A 25,902-nucleotide genomic window follows, 5' to 3' on the forward strand; every position below is an offset into this window, starting at 1 on the left:
CTCAGCTGCAGGTTGATGGCTTCTCTCTTGCAGGAGCGTCAGAAGCAGTTGGAAAGCCTTGGCATCTCTCTCCAGTCTTCAGGAATAAAAGTTGGGGATAATAAGTGCTTCCTGGTTAATTTGAATGCAGATCCAGCTCTCAATGAACTCCTGGTTTACTATTTAAAGGTAAAATTAAATGTTGATATATATACTTTTTTTTTTTTTTTTTAATATTAGCATTTTTTTTGGACTTAGGCCTCTAATGCCATTGTCAGACGTGTATTTAGCTCTCAGTGAGCTTCTAATGTACTATTTAAAGGTAAAAAAAATAAATATTGATACATTTTTTTAGTTTGTTCTTAATGTGGCCTCTCTAATGGTATTGGCAGAGGTGTATTTAGCTCTCAGTGAGCTTCTGGTGTACTATTTAAAGGTAAAAAATAAATAGCGATACTTTTTTTTAGTTTGTTTCTTTAATGGAATTGGGCCTCTAATGCCATTGGCAGAGGTGTATTTAGGGAATTTTATAAAAGCTGCATATCTAAAGCATTCTCTGATATTCACTGCTTCATTACAAATAACATGAGTACAACCTTCATGTTTCAAAAATATTCTTCATAGGAGGGGATGGTTTGGGAATTTAAAGGTTTTTTTGCTTTTAAAATAAAGTTAGAGGTGTTTTCTTATAGAAAATGTCCCTTGTTTTGAATAAGTTTGTGTTTGGTTTTTATTTCTTGGGCTTGGTTTGGTTTTTTATGCCAAGTGTCATAAAAGGGTTTTACCCAGAGTCATTGGTTTTACCCAAGTGTCATAAAAGTGTCACAGGGTTTTACCCAGAAAATTGCTTTATATAAAGACTGAGCATATCAGTAACCAGCTTGCTCCTTCTTCACATCTAGTCCAATTTCTGACTCCTGTCTTCTTTTTTCAAAATGCTTTTTTATTCCTCTTCATGCAATGTACCAGGAGTGAGAATGAAGTTCTGTCCTGCCTTAGCACTTCTGCTGATATGTAGTTCATACTTATTATTATTCATATTTATTCTAGTTCAACAAACTGCAGACATGACCTGGAAGAGGAGGGAGGTACAACCAATTTTAAGTCACATTTTTGAGTACAGGTTCTTAAAATTTAGCAGTGTGAGAACACTGGCACTTTGAGCTTCCCTTCCAATCATTCTCTGCTCTTTGAAGTGCTCTGTAGGAACTCTCAAAACAGCCCCAAAATCAGCACTGGAGCCAAAAGATGGTTTTGCTTTAATCAATTTTAGGAAATGCTTGATGCTGATAAAAGCAAGGGCATTAAATGTGCAATATTGTACCTGCTAAAAAAAAAAACATTTTAAAGGACCAAAGAGCCAAGTTGAGGTTTGGGGAGAAGAATTGAATCCTTTCCCAGATGCTTTGTACCTAAATGTCCAGAGTGTGACTGGAGCTGCTCAATTGGCCTCAGCAGTGACAGATACTGAAGCAGAGCCAATTTTTGGGAGCACACTGCAGCCAAAGCCTCCTCAGAAAACAGGCACATCACTGCCAGCAGAAAAAGTCTCAGTTAATATTTGTGCTGTTTCCCTTTCTAGAAAAAACTCATTTGCATGGGGCAGGCTTTGTGTGGGTTAGTCTGTAATTATTCTTATTATTTCCAGTAACACAAATCTGTTTTCTTGGTTGGATTGGTGTAGGAATCCATGTGCTTTGAAATGATTTTATTTATAAAATTACTTTTGCCTAAGATCCTGAGATTAAACACTGCTGCTTTGGGGAGTCTTGCCCACACTCAGTTTAATTCTGAGCTGCACATGTAGCAGATCTTAAAAGTACCCCAGAACAACTTGGCTTAGCTAAATTGTTGTATCTCTTCCTCCAAAAAATCACTTAGAGATGCCTAAAAAAGAAATTGGATGAATTGGGTGGATTGAGAGCTCCTTTATCTGCCAAATCCCTCGTGCCAGGAGTAGTTCAGGAATTTCAGAAGCTGTGGGATGGATCCTGCCTCTCATAGCCATGGATCAAACCCCTGTGAACCTCTCCTCATCCCTCCTTGAACTCCTTTAGACATTTGGCTTCCACAACATCCCCAGGCACTGAATTCCACAATTAAATGAGAAAAACCTCTTCATCTTCAGCTTAGTGCTCCCTATTTGTTACTGTAAGACAGGAGGCTTTGCACTCAATTTTTTTTTTTTTTTTTTTCCCCCTCTGAGGGAAGTATTGAAAAGCTTTCAAATTTAGGAACTAGATGCCAAGATACATCCAGAAGAAGGAGAATGGTTGAGTTCAAACTTTTGGAGTCCATTGCTAACATCTGCATTGACTTTCCCCAGGAACACACCTTAATAGGCTCAGACAACTCTCAAGATATCCAGCTGTGTGGAATGGGAATTCTTCCTGAACACTGCATTATAGACATTACCCCAGAAGGACAGGTTATGTTAACACCTCAAAAAAATACTAGGTAAGGGAATAAAATAAACCTTCAGTTGTAGAACAATTACATCTATTATTATGTCACTTAATAGTCATTTTGCACTGACTATTAAATATACTTTTTTATAATTTATTTATTTTTATCTACTATTTTGTGATTTGTGGTGCAAAAAAAGATAATTAAAAAATAAACTTTTCTATGGATTCCAAAGTTAGCAAATTCTACTTTTTGTATCCTACTTTTTTTATGTCATCCCCTCTCTGTCATCTCATATATTTTGGTCTAATGAAATTTTCAAAGAGAGGATGAGCAAATTGCATATTCTTTCAACGAGCAGATACTCACTGATTTGCAGCTGTGTAGATAGAACTCCATCAAAATTTGAATTCATTTTCTAGGAAATCTGTTGATATGCAAAGAGCTGCTGAAGCAGTTGTTGCTTTATTTGATTAAATAGCAGTACTTGAAAGCAGATGGTATATTCAAATTAATCACAAAATGATGTGCATCGTCAGCACCTCCAATATTTTATTATTGGATACATAAAATTCAACAATTTCATGTTTACCTTGATTTGTAGTTGATCCTGGTTTGAGCAGGAGATTGGACAGGATGATGTTCTGAGATTCCCTTGAAATTTGAGTTATTCTATGATCCTGTTTTCAGATTGACTCTGAAATAAAAGTAGGTTTTGATGATTGTAATTCATTTATCTTCAAACTGTGTAGCAAAGGTCTCTGTTGTCTTATTCAAATGTTTCTATTCTGGGACTGTATTTGATAGTGTGAAAACTGTTCCATTCCAGTGACACCATTTTATTCATCCCCCTCATTTTTAAGCTCTAATTATAGTCCCCAGGCATAGCTGTCATGTTATCTACCCAAAAGTACTCAACTCCATCAACTCAATCAAAAGAAGCTGAGTTGGGGGAAATTTATGAAACAGCACAGAGTAGGTCAGTGAAGTTTCTGGTGATATTTTGCTTGTTTCCAACCCATAAACCTATTCTCTTACCTTAATATTAAACCAGTAGTACTGGGAGGGGGAGGTTAAGCCTTACATAGGTGTTTTGCCTGAGATTTTTGCCTTTTCCCAGGACATTTGTAAATGGTTCTGCTGTCGTGTGTCCTATCCAGCTGCATCATGGAGACAGAATTCTGTGGGGAAACAACCACTTCTTCAGGTACAAAAGATATTAAAGGACTTGTGAGTTTGCACCAACTTTATCTTTAGGTGAAAGGGAAGGTGTCAGTGGAGCAGTGAAGCTGCAGATTTCTGTTTCGTTCAGGTTCTAAAGGCAGAGCTGATGCCAAATTTTACAGCAACTGAGTGTGATTTCAGTTTCAGAGCAATAAGTTGTCTTCACTTCTTGTATTTTGAAGGGACTGTAACCTTGCTGATGAGAACCTTGTAGTTATCAATACTGTTACCTCACTGAAAAGATTTAATTTTTGTTAATGTGCTCCAGTATCACATTCATGCTCAGTACTTTCTCTTGCTTGGTGAAAATAATGCACTTGAGGCTTGACTTGGTCTGTTGGATTTTGCAGATAACATGTTAGATTTTTGACCTATGTGGTACAGGGATTGGGGTCTTACAAGGTCACTTTGTTTTCTGTCCCCTGGACTTCCAGCTTCAGCCATACCTCCAACCTTCCAGACAGGGTCACTGGGAGAAGTTTTCTGCAGTAGACTGGATTCTTGAAACTCTCTGGGGTTGAAATACCTTAAAGATCAGTGGATTGAAATGATAATTTAAAACTTAATCATTTTCTTCATGCTGGAAAGAAGAATCCACTTTGAAAGTGGGATGTAATTTCCTTATCACTTATAAATTATTTGGATATAGGATGACTGAAAAATTCATGTTTATCGAAATTATGTGATTAGTGGTATCAGGTACTCTCTATTTTTGGAGCAGAGAATGGATTACTTTCTCCTAAACTTACCCTGAGGAAAACTACACTCTCCAAATCTCAGCAAATTTTCAAAGGGAAAAATCTACTGATTTGGACAAGCAAGTTAATTTTAATAATCTTTGAAAGAAACCCTTGGTTTCAGAGTCGAGCAATTCATCGTTCTTCAAAAAATTTTCTTCTTACTTAAGAATTTTCCCCTTACTTAAAGGCTGAATTTGCCAAAGAAGAAAAAGAAGGCAGACCATGAGGATGAAGAACGAGAGAATTCCATGAAATGCAGTAACAGTGTTGAGCAGCTGGACATAGATGGAGACAATTCCAGTGAAGTGTCCAGTGAGATTAACTTCAGCTATGAGTATGCCCAGATGGAAGTCACCATGAAGGCACTGGGTAGCAATGGTAAGAAGCAACAGAAATTACTGGAAATCCCTACAGATCATCAGGTTACATCTTCAGGGACTCTTAACCACTGGCCTTTTCCCTTATAACTTCCTACTGGAGAATTTTTCTTGGGAATGGATCATCATAGCCATTTTTGCACTTGAGGGAAAAGAGAAAAACATTGCAGCCTGTTTTCTTTGGCAGTTCTTGTTGAGGAAAAAAAACCAGAACTGGGATATTGGGAGAACTGCAACCTCAAATCAAAGTGTTTTCACTTTGGTGTTTATTTTTCTTGTGTTGTGTCCCACTCAGGCATTAACTGTAGTGATTTCTGTCTCTGAAACCATGTTCTTCAGTTTTTGTGGCATTATGTAGCTCTCCCAGAATGGCATTATTTTGGGAAATGAGAATTTTTTTCAGCTTGGTCTTTTTGTTTTCTCAGTTCATTTAAATCACCTGTTTAGTCTGTTCTGGAGCTGTTGTTTGGTTTTGATCTCTTATTTTTTTTTTTTTTTGCTCCATAGTTCAGCATCACTTTTTAATATGCATGACCACAAAACCATAGCATCTTCCCCTTTTTTTTGTTTTCTCAGTTCTCTTACATCACCTGTCTAGTCTGTTCTGTAGGTGCTGTTTGGTTTTAATCTCTTTTTTTTCTCCATAGTTCAGCAGCACTTTTTAATATGCATGACCACAAAACCATAGCATCTTCCCCCTTTTTTTGTTTTCTCAGTTCTCTTACATCACCTGTCTAGTCTGTTCTGTAGGTGCTGTTTGGTTTTAATCTCTTTTTTTTTTTTTCTCCATAGTTCAGCAGCACTTTTTAATATGCAGTACCACAAAAATATAGTATCTTCCCCCTTTTTTTTGTTTTCTCAGTTCTCTTAAATCATCTGTTTAGTGTGTTCTGCAGGTACTGTTTGGTTTTGGTCTCTTTTTTTTTTGCTCCATAGTTCAGCAGCACTTTTTAATATGCATGACCACAAAACCATAGCATCTTTCCCCTTTTTTTGTTTTCTCAGTTCTCTTAAATCATCTGTTTAGTGTGTTCTGTAGGTATTGTTTGGTTTTGGTCTCTCTTGGTTTTTTTCTCCATAGTTCAGCATCACTTTTTAATATGCATTACCACAAAAATTTAGTATCTTCCCCCTTTTTTTGTTTTCTCAGTTCTCTTAAATCACCTGTCTAGTCTGTTCTGCAGGTATTGTTTGGTTTTGATCTCTTTTTTTTCTTTTTTGCTCCATAGTTCAGCAGCACTCTTTAATATGCATTACCACAAAAATATAGTATCTTCCCCCTTTTTTTGTTTTCTCAGTTCTCTTACATCACCTCATTAGTCTGTTCTGCAGGTATTGTTTGGTTTTGGTCTCTTTTTTTTTTGCTCCATAGTTCAGCAGCACTCTTTAATATGCATTACCACAAAAATATAGTATCTTCCCCCATTTTTTTGTTTTCTCAGTTCTCTTACATCACCTGTCTAGTCTGTTCTGCAGGTACTGTTTGGTTTTGGTCTCTTTTTTTTTTGCTCCATAGTTCAGCAGCACTCTTTAATATGCATTACCACAAAAATATAGTATCTTCCCCCTTTTTTTGTTTTCTCAGTTCTCTTAAATCACCTGTCTAGTGTGTTCTGTAGGTATTGTTTGGTTTTGGTCTCTCTTGGTTTTTTGCTCCATAGTTCAGCATCACTTTTTAATATGCATTACCACAAAACCATAGCATCTTCCCCCTTTTCCATGCCAGCCGTGTTACTGGCATGTTTACACCAGGAATATCAGTGGCTACTGCAGGCCCTCACATGGATAATTGCAGATAGGGAATGGGGAAGTACCAAATCATAGTAATTTGTGCCTTGCCCAAGGTCAGGCAGCTTATTTCTTGCAGAACACAGGCAAGATTTCCTATTTCCAAGCCCCTCATTTCCTCTCCATCCTCACCGCGACCGTTTCCATCCCGTTTTACGTCTACCACGTGTTTCCCCCCCAGAATCCTGATTTTTTTTCTTTTCTTTTTTCTCCACATCTGTAGATCCAATGCAGTCCATCTTGCAAAGCCTGGAGCAGCAACATGAAGAGGAGAAGAGATCAGCTCTTGAACGCCAGAGGCTGATGTATGAGCATGAGCTGGAGCAGTTACGCCGGCGGCTGTCGCCGGAGAAGCAGCATTTCCGTAGCATGGACAGGTTCTCCTTCCATTCTCCCAGTGCTCAGCAACGCCTAAGACAGTGGGCAGAGGAGAGGTGGGTCATCCAATCATCAGGAGCCTTTATTTCCAGTTTTTCTGGCCAGTCCTGGTGAATTTTGCAAGGTTTTGATGGCATTGCATGCCCCCTCGCCGAGTTTCGGAGGCGGCTTCTCGGAGGGGCTGGGGAAAGATTAAAGTGAGAGCAAGCAGATTTATGTTGCCAGGAAAGGTGAGAAGGAACTACTGGCTGGTTTCTTGGGAAGGAGAAACTCTGTCCTGATTGGCACCACATTTGGCTGAAGATGAGGTGATTGGGAGAAATTTTGAGAGTCCTGTGTGAGTTTGTTCTCCTGTGACTCAGCTGCTGACTCAGGTTGGGTTTGCTCCTGACTCACATCCCTCTGTGGGACCTGGCTTGGTCCTGGCAACCAGAAAAGTGCAGAAAGAAAAGGGAGTAAGAGGATAATATGAAGAATTTTGATCCAGAAAACTCTTGAATAACCACAGAGGGCTCACTGTCCTCTTTGCCTCTTCCTAGGCATTTACTTCAACCTCTGAAAGATTTTTTCCAGTATTAATCTCATAAAGAGCAGCTGCAGGAGGGACTGAAACATACCCCAAAACTATGAGTATAGTCAAGACATTGTAAGGAGAAAATGCAAATCTAATTTGCATGGTTAGAGAAGCAGCTTTGGTAATCAGAAATACATGAGAGAGTCTGACAAGTTGTGGGTCCAGAATATTTTGTGGTACCAGATTCCTGTGCTGTGCAGCTGGCTCTCACTTGGCCAGGAAGGAGCCAGTGGGTGGTGGTGTCTGAATAAACCATTATTCTGCAAGATGGAACATCCACAGCTGTGGTGAGAAAACTGGAATAAGCCAAACACAAGCTGAGTCTTCAGCAGATGCATGGAGAAGTCACCACAGCCTGCAGTATGCTTAATGTTCATACTGCTAAATTAATTCAAATAATCTTTCATTAATTCAATAATCTTTTTTTCCCCCCCCCCACTAAATTTGCCTGATTTTTGTACTAAAAAGCTGAATGCTGAGACTCCTTCTTGTCAAGTGTTTGGCACTCAGTTTCAACACTTAAATGCCTTTTTTCCTGTCTCCCCCTCTGAATCCCTTTCTTTTAGAGAAGAAATGCTGACCCACAGCCTGAGAAAGCTCCGAGAGCAGATTGTTAAAGCCAATCTCTATGTGAGAGAAGCCAATTTCATTGGAGAGGAGTTGGACAAGAGGACAGAGTATAAAGTTACCCTCCAGATCCCAGCTTCAAGCCTTAATGCTAACAGTAAGGTAAAGTAGCCCTAATGGAACAAAATTCTTGTTCAATGAGTTTTGCCCCTCAGCTTTCAGATTTCTTGTGTTCTGACTGGAATGGTAGTTTGCCTGTCTGTTATTCCTGTAGAATATATGATAATAGCTGAAATACAGCTCTGTTAGAGCATGCTGCATCCTTACTTTATTTTCTTACCATGAAAAAAATCTTACAGTGTGCTAGCTTCCAGATAAATGTTTTGATACCAGCCCTTTCTGCTGGTGGTGCAGTTCACTCTGGCTTCTGTTGCAGAGTGATAAAGTCTGTGCAGGCTAAGTAACATCAATTTTTCAAATATTTACCATCACCCCGTGGACATTTGGCTTTACATTATCCCAGGGAGCTGTGAAAAATGCTGTCATCCCCATTGTGTGGGGAGGAACTGGAGTGGTGAGGATTTGGATGATCAAATCAGGCAATTTAAGAATTTTGGAAGGAGGGAATTCCAACCTTCCATGTCACTGGCTGCCTACCTAAGCTATTATTTTTATTCCTGAGGTATGGCAAAATTGTTTTTTTTTATTCCAGGATTAGAATTTTTCTCAATTGCTACAGTCTTTTCTCTCATCTCTTTATTTTTCTTGCAGTTTTCTGGCACATCTAAGAATAGGATGTAAAGAGGGTGAAGTGTCTGCACTTACCTGGAAGTTGCAGACAGTAGTAACCTTAGCTGGAACTCCAGGCCTGCTGTAACTTGAGGATATTTGTGAAATATTTAAATGTTCTTACTTCTAACACTTATGTAAGGTGAAAATCCACAGAAATTAATGCCCATGGCAGTGATTAGACTTTGCAGTTAAAGTGAACACAAATTACTGTGACAGCTGAACTCAAGTCTTTTATGCTTGAGTTTGATTGCTCAAGCTAGAATTAAAAAAAAAAAAAAAAAAAAAAAAGACAAAATCCAGACTTTTCCCAAATATTTTCTCAGTTTTGTATTAATTTTAATCCATTTCCCATTGTGGTGACTGGAGCTCCATTTTGATATCTCTAATTTTTTTACAGAGAGGTGCAATTCTCAGTGAGCCTGCCATTCAAGTGAGGAGGAAAGGGAAAGGGAAACAGATTTGGTCACTGGAAAAGCTGGAGAATCGCTTGGTAGATATGAGAGATCTTTACCAGGAGTGGAAAGACTGTGAGGAAGACAACCCAGTAAGTAAAAATCAATCCAGTATCGTGCTGATAAGAGTTACATCCCTCTACATTTATTTATTTGTTTTCAATTTATTTAATAGATGTGAGAAAATCTTCTGATTCGAGGGAAGGGGGGTGAAGAAAGGGAGGGAATATACAAATAGCCAAGTTCTCCTGAGCTTTTACTTTTCCTAGAACTGAAGCATCTTCAGTATCTGAAGGGAGCCTGCAGGAAAGCTGGGAAGGGACTTTTTACAAGGGCTTGCAGGGAGAGGACAAGGGGTGATGGTTTTAAACTGGAAGAGGGGAGATTTGGGTTAGAGATTAGGAGGAAATTCTTTAGTGTGAGGATGGTGAGACCCTGGAACAGATTATCCAGGGAAGTTGTGGCTGCCCCATCCCTGGCAGTGTCTCAGCCCAGGTTGGATGGGGCTTGGAGCACCCTGGGCTGGGGGAGGTGTCCCTGCCCATGGAAAGGGGTTGGAACTGGATGAGCTTTAAGGTCCCTTCCAACCCAACCCAGTCTGGGATTCAGTTCTTTAACCTTGTCACTCTGATGCTTGTTTGCCTGCATAGTTTGGTGGCAGAGCTGAGCAGACAGGAAGAAGCAGTCAGTAAACCCAAGAGCAGTGGAAATCCAGGCTGAGTTCTCTCAATCAATGTTCTGCAGCCCTTGCTGAGGACACTTGGGCTGAAGGAAAATCCCAGTTTCTATCCCTGTTGTGATATAATCCAACCTCTTGCTCCAGTCCATTTTTCCTTCACTGGGCTGGCTGTGCAACACTTTGAAAACTGGATCATGCCAAGTTTGTTTTTCTCACATTATTATGGATTTGATTGAAGGTGATGAGAGCTTACTTCAGGAGAGCTGATCCATTCTACGACGAGCAGGAAAACCACAGCCTTATTGGAGTAGCCAATGTTTTCCTTGAGTGCCTGTTCTATGATGTGAAGCTGCAATATGCTGTTCCAATCATCAATCAAAAGGGAGAGGTTTGTCTTTCCTCTGTAATCCATCTTTCAACTGTTTAATTACAGCCCAGGGCTCTTATGACCCATATATAGGAGATATTTTTCAATTCATATCCACAAGCTCTTTGCTAACAGTTTGGAATTATGCAAATCCCATAATAATAATTTACTAGAGGTGTTTAGACAGCTCTGAATCCCCATATAGTGACTGGGAAAGGAGAAGGCTCTGTAAGCAACTTCCTAAGCAATTCAACCCAAAATAAATACTTAGTAGGATGAGTTTCAGCTACAGCTCCCCTGGCTTTCACTGCCTGCCATAAAGAAGAGGGGCTTAAAAATATATTATAAAAACAATTTCAAAGACAGAGCACACCAGGCAACATTCCCTGTGCTTTTTATCACTTGTGCACTGTTCAGACTCTCTAGAGACAGGGGTGGAGGTGAGATTGCAGTAAGATGCTCCCAGAGTCACTCTGGTGGCTGCTTTGCTGCTGTTTTTACACCAAAGGCTCTGAAATTCTTGCTCTGAAGAATTCCTCTTCTAGTGCAATAAATGCCCAGTGCAAAGCCAGGAAAAGGAATAAAGGGTTTTCTGCTTAAAAGCAGGAAGCAGCAGTGATTGTAGCTGGCTGAAAAGGGATGAACCTGTCCCTGGGTTCTGGTACCCAAATAATTCTTCATCTTTTCTGCTCAGGTCTCAGGGCGTCTCCACGTTGAAGTTGTTCGAGTGAGTGGAGAGATAGATGAGAGGTTGGCTGGAGGTGAGGACAGCCCAGATTATTCAGCTGAAAATGACACTCAAGAGAGAAAACTTGTCTGCCAGGTGAGTTCTGATATGTCCCAACCTTTCAGTAAGCTTCTCTTTCCAAGTACTTGTCTTGTAGAGCTCCTCTGTGGGTTTTTTCCTCACAATATTTTGGTGCTTAAGTGGCTGAAATAATGCAAGAGAACTGGGTTTTGTTCCTTTCAGTCTCTGTGGGTTTTTTTGAGTCTGCAAGGTATTCATTAAAATATATTTCTAATGCATATGCATACAGTCCTACCCCAGACAAATTATTGTAGTCTTGGAAGACATGGAGGATCTAGGATTGGAGCTGGAGCACTGGGATTGGAGCTACAATATAGAAATATGTATCATTACATCTCATAAGCTCCAATTGTTCTGTGAATCATTCCCTCTCAGTCTCTCTCTAAATATTCAGTATTTTGTGAAAAGCATGCAGTTGTGTCTATGACTTAAAGTTAGCAAGAAGGATTTAGTTCTTTGTTACAGTAAAATGCAGTATACAGGTAGAATAGAGGGAGACCAAAAGCACTTGTGGGAGTGGAACCCCAAATTCTGGCATCAGGAAAATATGAACAATTTATGGGAACTCTACTTATTTCAGTTTTTATCCTGTCCCATAGAGCAGGAAGCACTCCTGAGTCCCATGAGTGTTGCCTTGCCACAGGAGTCTAACGAATGGCAAATAGAAATATATTAAATAATATGGTTAATATGATGGCTTTGTTAAGATCAAAATGTAGATTCAAAACCTCCTGTTTCTGTTTGACCTTGATTTTGAAAAAGAGGGGACAGGCTGCTTTTGTATTGTTGGGGTTCTGCTGTTTCTAGAATCCCAGGGTAAGGACATAAAGTATCCTCAGACAAGGATTTTGGAGAATAGAAGAGCCAATGTTTGTAGATGCTTAAAATTTTTATCATATAGCTCTTCGATTACAAGGTTTTGTGTGCACCTCACCATTAAAAAGGAGCCGAATATTTTGGTATTTATAAATTCCTACCTTTAGTTTTCTCTCCCAAGAAATAAGGGCTTGGTGACATCTAGTGGTCATATTCAGCTGATGCACACAAAAGGTTGCCTCCAGTGTTTAGAATTGCAGAACTTCGTGTTTTGTAAAGTTTTTTGGTTTGCTCCTTTCCTTTTCTTTGTTATCATTTGCGGTGGGACAGAATGAAATTATTATTATTATGTTAGAAATTATCCTAAGAGAAGATAATTTCAATTCTATAATTTTAATTCCAACGAAGAAATACTTTTTCTTTATCCCTCATCTCTTTTTCTAGATTAAAATACTTCAGGCTACAGGTTTGCCACAGCACCTCTCCAACTTTGTGTTCTGCAAATATACATTTTGGGATCAAGTAGAGCCAGTTAATGTTGCACCTGAGGTGGATCCTTCCTTATCCTCCAGCAGCAAGGAGCCACGGTGCATGGTTGTCTTTGATCACTGCAATGTAAGTTTTTTGTTTTGTTTTGTTTTTTTTTTACTGTTTTATTAATGAAACTGTAGGCAGAAAAAGCAGATTCAGGCTTGCACAACAGTTGCCTTTTTGATCTGATTCTTGTCCTTTGTGAAGCTGGGACCCAGATTCTGCTTTTAATAAGAACTTCAAACATCTTCAGGGTTCCTGGGAGTTGGATTACACTGCTCACTTCTACAAAAATCACAGTAGCTGAAGAACTGGATTAATAAGGGAAAGCATTCTGTCCAGCAGAGAGACTCCTGCTGGAGTTTATCCACAGTAAAAATGCTGCTGAGTATGAATGGCCAAGTGATATTTTTTTTCCTATTGACTTTTGAGCAACAGAGTGGAGGCATCTTTACTAGAGACACCTAAATTCAGCTCTGAGAAATGCCACCCAACCACCTGAGTCCTCATCTTGGTCTTTCTATCATTTGTCATTCCACTGAGCAACATATTCCACTTACCATTTGCAGAACAGGTTTGATACTCTTAGGAGTTTTGGTCTTTTTTGAATATTAGAAAATATGATTTTTAATTTTTTTTTTAACCGCTGGGCGATGACTTGGAGCAGCATATGGTCATTTTTGAGCTTTTTATAGATTTTTAACCTTCAGCAAATCACTCACCTTTGTCTTACCTCCTGATTTTACAACCTGAGGTGACAATTCTTCCTTTTCTCCATCCTGTGTCTTGGGGACTAGGACAACTTTATTACATATTTTTATTAAAGCCAAGACAGCAAATCCCTGCCTTGCTCTGTGATCCCAGTGACCAACTCTTTGGGCTCTTACAGGAAGTTTCTGTCAGTATTTCTGAAGACTTCATGGAACATCTCTATGATGGTGCTTTGGCAATAGAGGTTTATGGGCACAAGCAGAGTGGTGACAGGAAAAATCCAGCCCTGTGGGATTTGGGAATAATCCAAGCCAAAACCCGCAGCCTCCGTGACAGGTAAGTATGGAAAAAAAGAGATCCTCAGTGTAGCACTTTGGGAAAACCACTGTCTGAGGTGCCCTGTTTTGAAGGAAGTTTGGGATAGTTTGGAATTCTGAGCTGGAGGCAACAGAGTGTGTATTTTAGGCTATATTTATTAATCTATTATAGGAGACTCTGTCTTAAAATACCCTGCCATGTGTCAGTAGGCTTGAAAAAAATGAAAGAAGAGAAATACCCATCTCTGTTTCCCCTTGAAAGTGGTAAACTTTGAAATATTTTGAAGTCCTTTTTATGCAAGCAGACCCAAGTGCTGAAGCAGTGTTTTACAGCAAAGCAAGCTGTTTATTTTCCTGTTTATTTTCCTCTGCACCAGGAGGAGCTGTCAAGGTCTAAAAGGGTTGTTCCTTCAGCAAATCACAGGATGTCAGGGGGGAGAAGGGACCTCTGAGGATCAAATATGTTTATGATCAAATACATGATCTGAAGATAAGCTATGTTTATGCAAGATCTGACTCCATTCTTGGCCATGAAATGCCATGGCTGTATTGCTTCCATTGGAGAAGCTATATTGCTAATTGCTCAGTTGGAGTAATTTATGGTAATTTAGACAGAAGGGGGTTACTTTTTTGCTGGCAGCCATTTGTTGCCCTCAAAGTAAGCTTAACAACATTTTCTTAAATGTGAGTTCTTTGACCTCTCCAATTAAAGACAGCTCTGCAGCTTGGCAATTATTTCTCTTTTTACTTCCAGCCTAAGCTTTTTTTTTTTGAGCATGGTGAGTAGTATCCTGTTTGTGGGGAAGTTTAAAAGAAAAAAACAGGAAAATATGGCACAGAGGAGATGGAGAAATACTATAAACTACTGAGTTATTCTTGGTAGCTGAGTAGCTCCTTCAGTTTTAATTTTGAACTACTAGGAGAGTGACCCTTTCTTATGTAAGTTCTTAGGAGGGAAGGTGGTAGTATGATGGAATTCAAGGTGTTCCCTGAACCTCAAAACCTTGTCAGAAAAGCTACTATTTCATTCTCCCATCCTCTGTGTGAATCTGATTTCTCTGACAACACTGGGCCTCTGGGGCAATAGTTGAGACCAGAGCTTAAATGTTAGAATCTAGAGGAATTTTTTTTTCATACTGGGATAAGAAAAGGTTTATTTCTGATGTTTGACTGAAGTAGTTGTCAGTAAAATTTATAGGCACTGCAGAAGTTGTAACCCTGGATAGTGACAAATGGCAAACATATCAAAGGGCTCCTTTGCTTCTTCAGTCTGCAGGCTGAGCTGATGCTTTGGGGTTTTATTTTGGGGAAAAAAACCACAACACCACCCAAAAAAACCATATTTGACCTGTTTTGCAGGTGGAGTGAAGTAACCCGAAAAGTAGAACTCTGGGTGCAAATTCTTGAGCTGAATGAGAATGGGGAATATTGCCCAGTTGAGGTGACTCCTGCCAAGGATGTAAGCACAGGAGGCATCTTCCAGCTCAGACAGGTACAGTGCCACATGAAAAGAGCCTGCAGAAAGCTAAGCTGCTTTATATTTTATATGAGAAAGTGTTCAAGTATCTCTCAGGCTTAGACATAATGTGGGATCTTGTGTAAAACAGATTTAGGGCAGAAGAAAGTGGAGTCTCTGTGCTTTGTGAACCTGCCTGAGTCCACACCCTTCAGTGTGAAGGTGATCAGAGGCTTCCCTGTAACTTTCTGTGTTCTGTTCCCTGCTCTGTGACAGCACCTGGACTGAAGAACATTGGTCTGGGCTGAACTTTCATTTTTAAAGAGGTCCAGAGTTCCCCTTTATTTGAACCTTCCAACCAGCCACTCCTTTGTCCTTTGAATTCTACACCCATTGAGCTGTTAATGCTTAACTGAGGAGTTAACATTTTTAAGTGATAAGCTATGACCCAGAGAATGCCAGGAATTAGCAAAAGTTAGATACAGGCTGCACCTCTGAACTCCCCAACTCCCTTGATTTTTATGTTTTTTTAATTGTCTTTCCCCCCCCTGCAAGTTCTTTTGAAGAATGGTTTCTTTGCTGCATTGACAGCAACAATGGGTAAGAATTTTCAGGCAAGGAGATCAGAGTCAAGAAAAGTTCACTGAAATCCCAGTAATTTACCAAATTAGATTATTTTCTTTCCTCATTTTTGGAGAAGATCCTATTTTCCATTTTCAGAAATACTAAAAATAAAAACCTGGAAGTGTACCTTTTGAACACCCTCCAGAAAAATAAACTGGTGCTGAATGCTGAGCTTTTTTTTTTTTTTTTTCTGTAAATTCATAAATCTGGTACATAAAAATCCTTGCAACAGATGAAGTCTCTCTTGAACACTGGGGCCCTGAGGTAGCAGGACTCACCACTTAGTTTTTCACAATATAAAAATAAAATGTTGCTTGCAGGTGACTGCCAGTAGAGGTCTCTCTGTCATTAAGCTTTTAGGATTTTTCTTGTTTTCCAGCCTTTCTGACTGGTTTCTTTTTTTGGGCAGGGGCAATCTCGACGTATTCAGGTAGAAGTGAGATCTGTACAGGAATCTGGGACCTTGCCCCTGATGGAGGAATCCATATTATCTGTTGGCATTGGCTGTGTTCAAATAAAACAAGTCAAGTCACAAAAAGTACCTGAAAATTATCAGGTAAGAGAATGAATATTTCCCATCAGCTCTGGGTATTTCCCAGAAAGTGATGTCCTAAGTTTCTTGCTGTTGGAGGCAGCTCCATCCCTCTTAAGTTTTAGTTTGGTTTGAGTTAGGGTTATTTTTTGCACTTCAATGTATAAAGCAAAGTAAAAAAAAATTTACCTTGAAGGTAGTTTGGGGGATTAAGTGGGGTAGTTTAAATCTAAACCTCTGTGTCTTTCAGAAAGTGGGATGGAACATATTCAAAATAATGTTTGTAAGACTGCTGTGTGTCTTTCTTCTGATTTCAGGGTTTTTTCCTCCTACCCATAAAAGCAGCACAGCCTTCACACACCATTCAAAGAAAAGAAAATTCCAGAGTTTCTAAAATTCATTAGGAGTTTGTGCAGTGGATTTTCCTTCAAATATTAGATGTGGCAGCAATTTTAACCCGACCATTCAAATTTAATTAAACCAATGGCACAAAACTTCAAATAACAAATTTAAACATGTTAGAAATTACAAGTTACAAATGTTAGAATTGTATGAGCCAGTTGGTAGCCCATAGTGTGTGTTGCCAGGTGTTTGACAACCTCAGGGGCACTGCATCTCACCTGAAACTGCAGATCTATCTGTCTGGTTTTAGGAATTGTCTTCTTGCAATGCTCCCATCACTTTTTTAGTGCAGTTTGACTTTTTTCCCCCAACAGCTACATTAAAATTTGCTGAGTTAGCAAGCCAAAATCTGATGCAGTAGGAGTGAGTCTGCAGACTTGGTTGTTGAGCTGCCCTGCTTGAGACAAGGCCAACTAAATGTGAGGTAGTTTTGGGGACATTTCCCAGCTTTCTGTGGTGTTTACCCTGTTGACAGAGTGTTATTCAGTGTGTGTCTGCTCCCCTTTTTTGCTCACTCCTTTGAGGTCTGAAATAGTTGGGTTTTTTGACTCCTAACTTCAGCAGTCCCTCTTTCCTTGGGTACAAAAAGGGGAATTCTTTCCACCTTTGCAGAGATTTCAGTGTTCAGCAGCATTCAAGGCAGATTATTGCTTTTCTTCCCTATTATCCTCCTGCTGGTGACTGCCTGCAGCCTTTCCAGCTGCCCTTCTCTCACAGCCATCTCTGATACAGAATCACAGAATTACCTGGGTTGGAAAAGACCTTCAAGATCATCAGGTCCAACCATCAACCTAACACTGACATGACCTTAATTAAGCCATACCCCTAAGTACTATCTCTCCATGACTCCCTCCAGGGATGGTGACTCCTCCTCTGCCCTGGGCAGCCTCTTCCAGTGTCTGATACCAATTTCAGTGAAGAAATTCTTCCTAATATCCTATTATCCTATTACCTAACCTCATCCTATACAGCAAGTAAATTGCTTTTTATCTCCTACTCCTCTGTGGAGCAAGTTTCTTAAGAAACTCTTCTCTACTGAGACAGAATAATTGATTCCTGAAAATTTTATTTTAAAGCTATCACACACCCCTAATAAACATACGTCCCTTTTAGCCTGTTTTGTGACAAGTCCCAGGTGAGCATCCTCTCTGTGTCACTTTGTGTCTTCCCCAGGAACTTGTGATCTGTGGACAACTTTCTACCATCTCTGCCAGAGTTGGTAATCCACAAAGTAACATCTTCTGTCAAGGAGAAAGACTTAAGCTTTTCTGGAGAGAGAGGGACTAGTGAGGTGTGCTGATAACACTGATAACCCACGGGGAAAAGGGCAGTTGAAAACTAAGTTAGTCCTGGTGCTTGCAGTATCCTTCTGTCTTGAATATCTGGATTTTCAGTCCCCTTATTAGCATTTCTCTACCTGAAGTAAATCAATAACTGTGGAATGAGGAAGATTTTCTAAAGGCTACGAAAATGCCTCTTCTGGATGGCTTTTTAATTTTAAATTAGCAAAGTTTTTGGCTTTCATTACTAAGATACCACAGTGGACTCCAGTGGCTTGTTAGTACTTAAATAGGTGAGTAATAGCTCCATCAGGACTGGAATCCTCATTGCTTTTCCACTCACTGTCCAGGAGTGGCAGTTCTATTTAGAGGCATTAGAAGTGTCTTTCCTTGTGGTGAGTGTCAAGAATGAAAGGTGGTGTCTCTCATCAGAAAATAATGGAAACCAAGATGTCAGAGGTCTGCACTGCAACTCCTTTTGTGGCAGAGTTATCCTAATTCCCTGATAAATGGCTTAGATTTTTTTCCTCTAAATGCTGCAGCAAGCTTACCTCAAACCCTCTCTGCCAGGCTTGGATTTCTCAGTGCTTGCTGTAAGATTCAGATTTGACTCTTACAGGGAAAACTTTGGCCAAGATCAACAGGTTACTTCAGGTTATTTCACTGTAGATCCTGTTTCTATCCTAGGGAAATGAGAATATTTCACTTGCTTCCAATTATGAACAATTCTAAGAGCAGTATTTCTGTGAATTTTTGCCATTCTAATTGCTGGATTGTTCTAGTTTGTGTTTATTAGGGCTGATAGCAGCAAACCTTCAGGATACCACTGAGTATTAATTCTATGATCCTACCACTGCTGGGTTCTGACTTTTTTGTAAGACCACTTATATTGTTTAAAATAGTTCCACCCTCTGCATTCAGTGTGTTTCCTTCTATTAAAAAAAAAAATTAATGATGTGATTTTCCATGTTCCTCTAGGAAGAAGAGGATGAAATGGACAGTTACCAGGTAAATATTTTGAATTTTCTCTTTTTACAATTTAATCTGGACATTTCTGGATTAAATATGTTGGAGAAGGGAACAGTGTTAGCTTTACTTTACCTTGCCTTCTGAAGAGACTTAAAGCTCAAGAAATGAGTAGGTTGTTATGGGGCAAAGCTATCTGGTGGATGACAGAGGTGAAGGGAAAGCAGAGGATGCCTTAATGTGTATTTTCAAAACAAGATCCAATTGCTGTTTGCCTTTGGTGTTTTGGGGGAAGGAATCTCCCCTCTTGACAAGCTATGGCTGGATTGAGATTGTCCTCAGTAAGAAGAAGAATTGGCATGGCAGCTTTGAGAGATGCAGGTGGTTTCTCTGGAGGACATGAGCACTTAGGAAAAAATATTTTAAAGGCTCAACTTCAAATTTCCATAACTAAGGACAGTGGGATGATGGAGGTCAGGGTGGGTTCCTGATATGAGGCTGCTAAACACTGGGTGTGAAGTGGTGGATAAGAACTGGTGAGTTGCAGACTACTTTAGGGGCAGAGATGTATAAACTGAAGCTTGTTCAGATGGGTAGGACAGAATAACAGCTGGAGAAGAAGAGATGCCTCAGGCTGGCAAGGAAAAATCCTTCAAGTGAGATGTGCTGAGTTAAAGGTTTGCACCTGCAAGAAAGACATGGAGAACTGGGGTTGTTTAGCCTGGAGGAGAAGAAAAGGTTCAAGGTGGATTTTGTCAGTTTATTTAAGGGAAGGAGTAAAGAAGACAGAGCCAGGCACTTAGTGTTTCCAGTAAATGGACAAGAGGTGATGATCAATCTCCAACAAGAGGTTGTTTGGTTTTTTTTTTACTGTGGTGTTGCCCAGAGAGGTTATGGACTTTCCATCCACAGAGATATTAAAATCCCAACTGCACACAGCCCTGAGCAAGTTGTTATAATTGACCTTGCTTTGGGCACAATCTCCAGAGGTCACTCCCAGCCTCAGCTCTTCTGTGTTTCTCTTGCCCAGCACAAAAAAAAATCGAAAAGAGCTAAGTGATTTCTTGGAGGTCTGCTCTGTCTTATCTCCTTCTTGAGATGTGTAGAAGCCTTGAGGAAATGTGTAAGCCACAAATAGGAAACACTGGCTTTCCTGGGTCAATATTTAACATGACTGCTTTCCTTCCTCTTTCCAGGACAGGGATTTGGAGAGGCTCCGTCGGAAATGGCTCTGTGCCTTAACGAAGCGTCAGGAGTATCTGGATCAGCAACTGCAAAAACTTGTTGGGAAGCCTGGTAAGCAGAATGCTATTAAAGGTAACAGTAGTGATAAGCTGAGAGGGACATGTGCTCATGCTTCTTAGCTTAAGATATTGTAAAGTTTAGAAAAGGTAACAGAGTTGGATCTCTGGACTCGCCCCTAATTTGCTTTCAGTGAAACCAACGTTAGAGAAGCCTCAAGAAAATTGTTCAGTTTTCTTGTGCATTGTGGGTTTCTTGCTTGTGTGCTGAATTTCTGAGCAGGGTGGGGTTTATTGTTGACGTAAGATAAAGGGACTGAGTAAGAAATGCTCTCTGTGCCCTGACTGCCATCCTGCTTCTCCAGATAAAACAGAAGACGATGCCGATCGGGAGGCTCAGCTTCTGGAGATGAGGCTGACACTGACTGAGGAAAGGAATGCTGTGATGGTTCCTTCTGCTGGCAGTGGGATCCCTGGAGCTCCAGCAGAGTGGTATGACCATACATGACCATATACAAGAACAAATGCAATAATAATGCCTGTCCCTGGCTTGGGTTGTTGCCATTTTTTGCTTTCTTTTGTCTGGCCTTTGTACACTGCCTGAGCAAATTTGTTAAAATTAGGCCTCTTGCTTCAACTGTTTTATTAGGCTGCATATCTGAAATCCAGAAATGCTGTTTAGTAAAAGATGCTGTTATTGATCACAGTGTAATTATGACCTTCTGAAAAAAAAAAAACAAAAAAAAACCAACCCAGAATCAATATTTATTACCACTGCACTTAGCGTTTAAAAAATTAGCTAATATGTTAATTACCTAGTTCATTCACTTAAGAGGCTGCTCTGTCATAATAAAACTGCACCTACAGGAGCATTTTTTTGCACTCCTGGTTTGAGCACAAAGTCTGTTAAGTCAGCAAGTGTTCCATGTAATTTTCTAAACATTAAAAATAGGAAATTACGTTAGCCTGAGATTACTGTGCTGTAGCAGCTGTGGGGAACAACTACAGATAAAGAAGCAAGGGTGTTTTGCTTCCAACTTCTTCATTTGCTTTCAATTCTCTGAAAATTTTTTCTGAGCAAACCTCCAGCAGTATTTATTGATGAAATTGGGTGTCATGGAGCTTTAAGCTGAAGTTTGTGCTTCTGAAACTTAAAAATGGCAAAGGCTTGTTGGAAGCACGTCAACTCTCACATCAAAGGGTTTGACTAGGTTTGAAAACAGTGGAGCTGCAGGAAAGCTACTTGAGGAAGAATCTGTTTTGAACACATTTGCACCAGCAGAAATATTTAATATGATTCAAGCACCTTGTATATTACATAAAGCTCCAGCTTCTCTTGTTCACCATAGAGTTGATCAAGTCCAAATTTGTCATGAGGTGGCTACAGCCCTTTTATAGAGCTAAGATTGCAACAGGGAGTCTTAAAGTCTTTTGTGCCTCATGTTACATTTTTAGCACCTTCTTAATGTTAGAATCATAGAATTGTTTTGGTTGGAAAAGACCTTGAAGATCATCAAGTCCAACCCTTAACCCACCACTAAACCATGTCCCTCAGCACCACATCTCCATGGCTTTTAAATACCTCCAGGATTGTGTCACTTCAAAGTCACAGAATAATTCATTTTAAAAACAAATCAGTGCCTATGTCACCTCTTCTGCCATGATACAAAAGATGCCTTTAATGGCAGCTTTAACTCTCAAATCTGTGTTTTGGAAGAAGGAGCAGTGACTGCATAGTGTGGCACCATCAGTGTTAGTTTAAAAACTTTGACACTAGATTTTCTGGTTTCTCCTTCTTCTGTCTTCATTGCCATCACTTGTGTGGAGGGGTTTGCATTTTATAAATGTGTGTGTCAGAGTAAATAAACTTAATTTTGTGGTTAACATTTGAGAGAGAGAAAACATTCCTGAAAGCAGAGGTCAAAGAACACAATAATTTTAAGAGGGCTGGTTGAGAAGAAATACCAATTGAGTTGAGTCTCCCAGAATCTGCAACAATAAATTAAAATGAAGCTGTTTGCCAAGGCTATCAGTGGTCTGGCTTGGAAGTGCAGTTGTACTGAATGTGATGTTCTGGTGTCAGGAGGTACGTGTGCTGGGTACATCTGCAGTAGCTTAAATGCCACCATTGTCCCTCTCTTCCATTTCAGGACTCCTGTGCCTGGGATGGAAACTCACATTCCTGTTATTTTCCTTGACTTGAATGGTAAGTGATCCTTCAAACTGTACATTGAGAGAAACTTTTGGACAGCCAATTACATTATAGGATTGAAGCAAGCCAATAAAATGCAGAAATGCCTGGAATGGCAGGGAGATGGATTTGGAAGTGCACATTTTTCACTAAAAGTTATCTTCACTGTTTCAAAATACACAGCATTATTTATGGGAGGAACCAAATATTTTAATAATAGCAGGGTTGTGCAGGTATTTAATAAATAAAATAGAAATAATAAAATGAGTGCATCTAAAGGAGTGGACAGCACAAGCCAGTGTTAAAAAAAATACTGTTGGGAGTATCCTTTCTGAGATTTCACAAGCATATAGCACTGATACTATCCTAGAATTTCTTCACTGATGAATTAGGAAAAAATGTGAAATCACTGGTAATAAATTTGCCTATCAAAACCCCATGGCATGATCAGCACAAGTTAAGTTTTACCTGAGTATGACCATTTCTTCAAACAGTGGATTTTTCAATACATCCAAAGAGAAGAGGTGCCTTTTGTGAGGAGGATTTGCTGCAAGGCTGTTGACATTCATGGTTTGCTCACCTCAAGGAGCTCCTTGATACATCAAATGGCTCCAGAGAGGAGCTAGATAAGAATTCATTCATGGTGAGGGACTCCAGCCAGGACAGGTTGAGCTTCTGCTTAAAGATCAAATTAAGAATGTGTTTCATAATGATCTAAAAGTGCTGTATTTTTACTTACTCAACCAGCAGCTCATCTTCATTTAAAAACAAACCACAGCACCTCCCTAAAGCCATCTGAGAAATGTGCTTAGCACAGGTGAGCAGCAGTGCTGGGGATAGAATGGGTGGGCAAGGAGGGGAAGTTCACTCCTGGGGGAGTTTCCCACACAACAGAGGACTTGGTAAGGCAGGAGTCTGTGTCTCCAAACCTTTGGACAGGCTTTCTGTATAGAAATGGGATTATTTTTGATGTGGAATAATGTGGGGAGCTTTTTTTTTTGAAGGTAGAGTGTAAGTAGCCAAGTGGGGAGTTAGTGAAGAAAGTGTAAATTCATGACTTGCCAGAATGAGCACTGGGTCCAGTTCTGGGACCCTCAAAATGAGAAGGACCTGGAGCTGTTGGAACAAATCTAGAGGAGACCATGAAATGGTGCAAGGGCTGGAGCAGCTCTGCTCTGGAGCCAGGCTGAGAGAGTTGGGGGTGTTGAGGCTGGAGAAGAGAAGGCTGCAACGGGGAGACCTTAGAGCACCTTCCAGTGCCTGAAGGGGCTCCAGGAAAGCTGGGGAGGGACTTGGGACAAGGGCCTGGAGGGATGGGACCCTGCGAGGGGGAAGGGTTTGCAGCTGGGAGAGGGGGGATGGAGAGGAGATCTTGGGCAGGGAGGGACGGAGGGAAGGGGGAATTGTTTGGGGTGAGGGTGCTGAGCCCCTGGTTGCCCAGGTTGCCCAAGGAAGCTGTGGCTGCCCCATCCCTGGCAGTGTCTCAGCCCAGGTTGGATGGGGTTTGGAGCACCCTGGGCTGGGAGAGGGGTCCCGGAGCATGGCAGGAGGGTGGTGGAACTGGGTGTCCTCTAAAGTCCCTTCAGATATTGGGAGGTTGCTCTGAGCTCACCTGGGAGCCTCCTCTTCTCCAGGCTGAACAACCCCAAGCCCTCAGCCTGGCTTCCCAGGGAGGTGCTCAGCCCTCTGAGCATTTGAGTGGCTCTGCTCTGGACACCTTCCAGGAGCTCTGTGTCCTTCTGCTGTTGGGGACTCCAGAACTGGACACACAACTCCAGGTGGGGTCTCACATGGTGTGTTCTCTGAGGTGGTAGTGTTTATTCATAACAATATTCATAATAATTTATTCACCTCCCTGGCAGTATCTCAGCCCAGGTTGGATGGGGCTTGGAGCACCCTGGGCTGGGTGAGGTGGAACCAATTGATCATCAGGATTCCTACCAACTGGAACCAGTCTGGGTCTCTAGGTTTTTAGAATCCATTATTCCTTTGTGTCTCCTCACGTCCTCTATTCCCTTTTTTTTCTAGCTGATGACTTCAGTTCCCAAGATAACCTTGATGACCCAGAAGCAGGTGGCTGGGATGCTACTCTGGCTGCAGAAGAGGAAGAGGAATTCTTTGAACTGCAGATAGTGAAGCATCATGACAGTGAGGTAAGCAGAGGTGCAGAGCAGTGTATCTGCTCTAGGAGTCTTTTAATTGTTCTCTTTTTATATTCAAATGTGAAAATAACACATCAAAGATGGCACACACAGGACATAACTCCTGTTTCTTAAATGCCTGACTCTGTGTCTTCAGGGAATACTTTCAAGGAGTATAACCATGTTTTGAAAAGTAATAAAACTCAAGGATCTAAATCCTGGAGCTACCAAAGTCTAAAAAAGCAAAACAAAACCAGTGAGTAAATTAGAGTATTAAAAAAAAAAAAAAAACAGATTAAAAAAAAACCTCAACTACAGATAACATGCTCACCTCTACCTTGTTCCAGTCATTCTATTACATTTTGCCACAGAGCTCAGAGTTTTACAACTTCACAATTGCTGATTTACAGTTTTTGCCTATTGGGTTTAGGACCTCTGAAAATTACTTTTTATATTTTCAGAGGAGCTTTTTCCCTGATGGTTTTGGTTGAGTTTTTTTGGTCTCTCTTGTTTTTTGAAGCCTGGAAGGATAGCTACCAGGCCATTTTTCTTATGGCTTGAAGATAAACCATTTCAGCCTTCAGTAATACTTATATTTTAACATTCAAGAAGAGAAATTCCAGCTTTTGCTGTATTGCTAGAAATGTTTCAGCCAAGTTATTAATCAAATACAGATGAGAGAGTTTATGTGGTGTGATGGAAGATTTTCCCTGCAATTGCTGTTGCTCTCTGGGTTATCTTAATAAATTAGGCCAAATGGTCCTGTAGTTCTGCATATTTTATAATTTATTTGCAATGATCCTGGGTATTGCAAGATCTTTTTTTTCAAGAGGAAACGTTCCAGAGTTTGAGCAAGTTGGCATTTTTAATCCCAGCGTCTTCATTTGCCAAACTGATCTTGATTTTTAAATGGCCTCTTCTAAAGTGAAGGGATTTTTCTTCCCGGGGAGTGAAACGGAGAAGCCGACTCTCCAAATTTATGTATTATGTATTTTTGTTAATTATGCTTAATTAATTACAGTTAATTATACACCTAATTATGCTTATTAGAGGATACATTTTTTTTTTTTTTTTCCTTTGCAGGTGAAAGCAGAAGCCTCGTGGGATTCCACAGTCCATGACTGTATCCAGCTCAGCAAAGGAACAGCAGGAGATGAGAGGGTTTTCCTTATTGTGAGAGCCACTGTCCAGCTCAGCCACCCAGCAGAGATGCAGCTGGTGCTACGCAAACGCATCTGTGTCAACGTCTATGGCAGACAGGTACCTGCTCTTCTCAGGGGTTAACACTGCCCTGGCAATTAAACCAAGTATCAGATCCTCTCTATTAATCCCCTGCCTGATAAAGAAAGGAGAGAGAAGAAGGGAGAGAGACTGATGGGTTGGGAACTAAACTACACAGCTCTAATGAAACCGTAACGATAAATAGGAAAAAAAATTACTAAATCTATACAAATACACAGGAAAATGGATCCCAGGTTCCTCTCCCCTTTCCCCCAATAACTCTCCCATCCCCAATGAGGCTGCAGGGCAGCCCTGGGAAAGTCCAGGCTGGAATCCTGGGGT

General features: G+C 40.3%; 1 protein-coding gene across 8 annotated transcripts in view; it reads left to right on the plus strand.

The window, feature by feature from the left end:
- Positions 1-25,902, plus strand: part of KIF13B (kinesin family member 13B) — a 143,256-nt gene that overhangs the window by 83,753 nt on the left and 33,601 nt on the right. For all 8 annotated transcript variants that reach the window (XM_071742211.1, XM_071742215.1, XM_071742216.1 and 5 more), the window contains exons 13-31: positions 34-168; positions 2,306-2,436; positions 3,506-3,592; positions 4,537-4,727; positions 6,738-6,948; positions 8,033-8,195; positions 9,223-9,369; positions 10,195-10,344; positions 11,018-11,146; positions 12,392-12,562; positions 13,368-13,525; positions 14,866-14,998; positions 15,996-16,142; positions 18,779-18,808; positions 19,963-20,062; positions 20,373-20,499; positions 22,158-22,213; positions 24,227-24,351; positions 25,423-25,599. In XM_071742211.1, coding sequence (XP_071598312.1) covers positions 34-168; positions 2,306-2,436; positions 3,506-3,592; positions 4,537-4,727; positions 6,738-6,948; positions 8,033-8,195; positions 9,223-9,369; positions 10,195-10,344; positions 11,018-11,146; positions 12,392-12,562; positions 13,368-13,525; positions 14,866-14,998; positions 15,996-16,142; positions 18,779-18,808; positions 19,963-20,062; positions 20,373-20,499; positions 22,158-22,213; positions 24,227-24,351; positions 25,423-25,599 — 2,568 coding nt within the window. The remainder of the gene's footprint in view (positions 1-33; positions 169-2,305; positions 2,437-3,505; positions 3,593-4,536; positions 4,728-6,737; positions 6,949-8,032; positions 8,196-9,222; positions 9,370-10,194; positions 10,345-11,017; positions 11,147-12,391; positions 12,563-13,367; positions 13,526-14,865; positions 14,999-15,995; positions 16,143-18,778; positions 18,809-19,962; positions 20,063-20,372; positions 20,500-22,157; positions 22,214-24,226; positions 24,352-25,422; positions 25,600-25,902) is intronic.

The sequence above is a fragment of the Heliangelus exortis genome, chromosome 3, assembly GCF_036169615.1.
Source record: "Heliangelus exortis chromosome 3, bHelExo1.hap1, whole genome shotgun sequence".
Lineage (NCBI taxonomy): Eukaryota > Metazoa > Chordata > Aves > Apodiformes > Trochilidae > Heliangelus > Heliangelus exortis.